This window comes from Lactuca sativa, chromosome 7 (assembly GCF_002870075.4).
Source record: "Lactuca sativa cultivar Salinas chromosome 7, Lsat_Salinas_v11, whole genome shotgun sequence".
Lineage (NCBI taxonomy): Eukaryota > Viridiplantae > Streptophyta > Magnoliopsida > Asterales > Asteraceae > Lactuca > Lactuca sativa.
This window is the reverse complement of record NC_056629.2, coordinates 192,598,058-192,603,283: the sequence shown is the minus strand read 5'-3', so window position 1 is coordinate 192,603,283 and position 5,226 is coordinate 192,598,058. Positions and strand designations below refer to the sequence as shown.

Here is a 5,226-nt window from a genome sequence, read left to right as displayed (position 1 = left end):
CAAATCCATATAGACTCATCAATGTTCCTCCATTCAACGAAATCAGGCAAGGCATCAGCGGAACGAGGAGAATGACGATCCCTTTTCACATTGTTCGACTTCCGCCTAGAATCGATCGTCTTAGCATTCGCGTGGCCTAAAAGGAACTCTTCCTTCGTCAGACCTGAGAACGTGTGGGTGACCCGATTTTTTGCTTCCTTCCCTCCAACGTTTCTCCTTCTATCTTCCAAATCCAGATGGGGTTTTCATATTAGGGCTCCTGTATCATCTTCCTCCCTCGTCTATTAGACGGCGTAGGTAAGGAACAAACTAAACAATCAATCCTCTTGATTAATCGAATAGGAAAACAATAATAACAAGGTTGAGAATCGGACTTATAGGGGTCGCAAGGGGTGACGAGGTTGGTTGGAGATGTGATCGACGGAAGCAGCGGCTACTGACGGTAGTGGTTCACAACAACGACGATGTGGTGGCAGGGGCTGCTTCGACGGCTTTTGTTGCTTCGTTTCTAATAAGCTCGACGAGAAGGAGGGCAGGAAGAGGATGGTGGTGAACGGAAACCACCAAAATAAGGTGGTGGGGGCTGTTGGTCGGTAATCCAAGGAAGAAGGGGGGTGGAGTTGGGTGGTTTCCGATGGCACAACTCCAAGAACGACAGGGAGGCTGTGGTGGTGGTGTTTTTGGGTGCTTGGGTGGTACCCAGTTGACTTTCACAAGGAGAGAGAGATATTTTTTTTATTTTTTTTTAAATTAAAATAGTATTTAAAAAATGAAAAAAAAGAAAGTAAAAGGGTATAACCGTCTTTTCAAGTTTTTTTGGACCAAAAACAAAGAAAAACCTTGATTTTGGATCTTCCATGCAAGTCGAAAACTTTTTGGACCCTATCCAAAGTTTTTTGCAAACCACAAGGACTAAATTTGCAGTTTTGTCAATAAAGAATGTTGTGTCGCAGATAAGTGGGTGGGCGGGAGGTGGATTTTTTCTTGGCATCATCCTTTTTGTGAAGGAGGAGGTACGGCTTGTCAATTGGCGAATCTTATGGAATTATTGAACCAAGTGAATTTTAGGGATCGTCCCGATAAATGGGAGTGGATTATTGGCATGGATGGGAGTTTTGAAGTTAGTAACACCAGAAAATATATTGACTATATTATTTTGTAGGAAGATATTGTCCAAACTAGATAGTGTAGATTGGTTCCTATAAAGCTTAATGTGCTTCTTTGGCGAGTCCTTCTTGATAAGATTCTGACTAGAGAAAATTTGGTGAAAAGAGGCATTGATGTTCATTCTATGTTATGCTCTATGTGCTCTCTTCAGAGTGAAGATTGTAGTCATGTGTTTATGAAGTGTGATATAGCTAATCATATTTGGGGTAGGCTTTTTAAGTGGCTGGATCTTCCATTTCCGTTGTTTAATGATGTGTTGGAGTTGTTTATTTAAATTGATTTCTTGAGAATAAAGAAGAAAAAGAAGAATGTGCTAGAGGCTATTTGTATCACGGTTATTTGGGTGTTGTGGCAATATCGAATAATGTTGTGTTTCAAACGTTCAAGATGCGTAAGAGTCATATTTCTGAAAGTATCATTATTCATGCTTTTAATTGGTTATCTAATAGGAGTAGTAGATATAAAATTTCTTGGATTCAATGGATGAAAAATCCTCTTATGTAAGATGCTTTGTTATTGTTTTTTCTCGCTAGTTTCTTGCTAGTGTTGTTTTTTTTTATAAAATTTAGTTGTTTAAAAAATCATATTAGGGTTTCGAAGCATCATTTGTGTTCGGAAGAAATACATGAAGAGAAAACGAGAATAGAGTTTATAGTGGTTTTGTGGATTCAAAACCATTTTATGAGGAAATTCCATTTTGGTTTTTCTTAGTGATATTTAATCCATTGATCAAGTTTTCAAGCTTAATACAACTCCTACTATCTATGTTTAAGGTTTGCAATGAAAATGGTGGAAAACATTTGTGGATTAAATGGTGAAATTTAGATTTAATATATAATGATAGTTTTAATAGTGTTAGAACGAAGATTCTAATGTATTGAATCAATCTCAATCAATAAAATCTACTGAACTTGGTCCGCTATACATGTGGTCTAAGATGTTTAAGTGATGAATATGGGCAAAATGACCATTTTAGACCATAAACAGCTATAAAAAACAATGCATACAGATTCTTGAAAGTAAACAAAATCTAAACAAGTAAAATATAACAACAAACTCTAACATATTTTTAGAAAATCTATTTTCAACATGTATAATCTCCAACCGATTATGTTAGATAGGACGACAATAAGATCCAACGCCCACCTAAATGAGCCAATGATCGTCAATTTTCAAAGGACTGGCATTTTAGACTCAACTAAATGAGCCAACGATTGTCAATTCCAAACAATTAAAGCTTGACCCAAATAAATGAGATGAAAGTCGTCAATTCCAAATATTGTTAAAGAAATGCCAAAATAAATGGGTCAAGACCATCAACTCAAAAAATAACGGTTATTACAACACAATGAGACACTATAAAAAAACCGTATTTCATAGTAGCATGGAAAGTCGATATGCTATAAACCTCATCAAAGTTGTACTATACAAAATTGCAACTAGTGTACTGGATTGGTTACTTGGTTTTATGCAATTAGACATTTGCACTTCAAAACCTATTCAGTACAATCCAAATCCGATTTTTTATCTATTATTTTACTTTGATGAATAGATTTTGTTGAGATAATAATAACCTAAGCTTAACTTAGTAGTCCAAAAAAATAAAAGATTCTAGTGTGTTTTTTTTGACGGCTAAATATATAATAAAAGAAAAAAACTCTAGAAAACAGCTAGAGCAAAACAAGAATTACAAAGTAGAGATCAAAGTTGGGTTTTGGATCCATAAATTCCACATAACATGAAATTTATGATTCCTATGAGAAATGGAAGAAAAAGAAAACACCATAACATCATCAAATATCGTATCCTTCTTAGGTTTGGACGTGTCAAAAATAAACTTATTCCAAAAACACCATATGCACCACCAAAAAGCTTTAATAATCACTTCTGACTTGTTTCTTGATAGAAGGCAGCACCAAATTTTCCAAAATATTCTAGTGCGGTTTTTGAAAAAACTAAGAGCATCCAGAATGGTAAGTTTAATGGAAGAGTTTAATGAGATGGCAAGTCTATGTGTCTTCAATGGATGAAACTCTATTATTGTGAGATGCCACCTTGAGATTCAATGGATTTGGAGTTCAATGACCATTGAACTCTTCAATGGGAAAAAGAAAGCTTTAATACTTAAATATTTACTATAAATTACGTTTTGTAACATCCTATTGAAATTTCTAGAGTTCAATGCATTGTAGAAAAAAAATAATAGAGTTGTATGAATTGTAGAAATATGATATGACAATTCATTTAACTCGTTTTTATACGGTTGCACTGCATCATAACATTAAAAACTTCTGTTTTATGAAAATGTTGATAAAATTATAACATCATTTTGGTTCATTTTCGATCAAGATAACATTGCACATTGCATTCCATTTCCATTGAGACATTGAACAATACAACGTAATTTATAAATTATTTATGATGATTTATTTTCATAATACTTTGTAGATGTTCAACTTCACCCCTCATTTCTTGCAAACAATCCCATTTCCACGGAACAATCCCTTGGCAGAACAATCCAAAGTTCCATGCTCTTTAATCATACTATTCTCTTTCTCCGCAACATTGTTGGAATCGTAAATGCAGTTTACACAATCGGACGTCAACAAAGACGTGGTTCTATACTTGTCTTCTCCTCCCACAACCGCCATAGCAACCCCTGGCTTCGCCGGATTCTTAAAATCCGGCTGATATGTCCTTCCCAAAACCCCTTCAACTCCATCGGAAAGTCCAGTAAACTTAAACTGCACTTCCAAATGAGCAAAACAGTCATCAGAAGGCACATTGTAGCCATGGATCTTGTCATCTTCCGCTGTAACCGGCACCACATTCACCAAAATCTCCACAACTCCAGGTATGTTCACCATCACACTGTTCACCGCAGAAGTTCTCTCCACTTCAATTTCACCCTCCGGCGACTTCCATGACGATAACCCACCAAGAGCTAACAAAACATCTTCTCCATTGTAGGAGAATTTCAGGTGGTCGACTCCGCCGTCCCAGGTGGCGGATTTAGTTGCTTCCAGGGAGAAACTGTGGGAGTTGAAAAGGAGACCCAAGGCTTGGATCCAGGTGAAGGGCCTGGTTCTGCCGGTGGGTTGATGGCCGATGAATCGTCCGTTGATTTGGAGGTTTGAATCGGAGACCAAACTGAAATGCTCGTTGACTTTGCCGTGAAAGTAGAAGACGATGCTGTCTCCTCCGATGAACCGTGGGTCGTAGCATGCAGATCCCGGTGTGTCACACTCTGGTTTGTCTACAAAGGGGAAAAAAATACCTTAATTAATAAAAAATATTCTTAAAATTTATTACTATAATATGAATGAATGGAAATATGATGTTAGTATGTTACGTTGTTATTTTTAAAATTGACCTTAAATACAGTTGGTAAACTCTATATGAAATAGTTTTTACAGAGCAGTTACACAAAATATCAAATATTTATGAATCGATAAAGATAACAAGAAAATAAATGAAGTAATTCTTACTATGTTTGCATTGAGCCTTGCATTTTGGAGAATAGCAATCAATGCGACAAACTTTAGTGTTAGGGTCGTTGGAGTTGCTTTCAGGGCACTCAGAAGGGCATGAAATATATTGACCGGGGCAACGAGACTCGTGATTACAGTAACTAGATGTATAAGCTTTGACTTGTGTAATCATACATGAAACAACAATCGTTGCCAAAATGATAAAAAACAAACTCCTTGTGATTGCCATTTTTCTTTGGGTTAGTTATAAAAATTAGTGTTCTTAATGCACTATTTATAGAATCATAGTTGGGGAGGGGGGCTTTAATTTATGCACTACTTCTATATGTCAACGTTGTAACTTGTGAAAGCTTATTGATTTTAGATCAAGATATGGCATCATTGGTTATCTGTGATTAAGGTTTTTGTACGTGTAAAGAAAACCTTTAAAAATCATGCAACTTGAAGTTGTATATTATCCATAAAAAGTCAATTTCTCAAGGAAACATAAAAAGGTTTGATAAATAGGGGAAGGGAGAACCATTATGGTTTAAAGAAATCTAATTTATTTGAGTAAAACTTCAATAAA

General features: G+C 35.8%; 1 protein-coding gene across 1 annotated transcript; it reads right to left on the bottom strand.

Moving 5' to 3' along the window:
- Positions 1-3,443: 3,443 nt before the first annotated feature.
- LOC111901151 (uncharacterized) lies at positions 3,444-4,887 on the bottom strand. The gene is made up of 2 exons (XM_023897031.3): positions 4,656-4,887; positions 3,444-4,423 (listed from the first exon to the last, which is right to left on the bottom strand). The coding sequence occupies exons 1-2, from the start codon at positions 4,885-4,887 to the stop codon at positions 3,633-3,635; spliced, it is 1,023 nt and encodes a 340-aa protein (XP_023752799.2). The 3' UTR covers positions 3,444-3,632.
- Positions 4,888-5,226: the final 339 nt, after the last annotated feature.

Excerpts from the sequence above, each read along its gene's own strand:
- LOC111901151 (XM_023897031.3), bottom strand. The coding sequence starts at position 4,887 with ATGGCAATCACAAGGAGTTTGTTTTTTATCATTTTGGCAACGATTGTT. Across the intron at positions 4,424-4,655 it reads CAAGGCTCAATGCAAACATA|ACAAACCAGAGTGTGACACA; the intron begins GTAAGAATTACT and ends TCCCCTTTGTAG.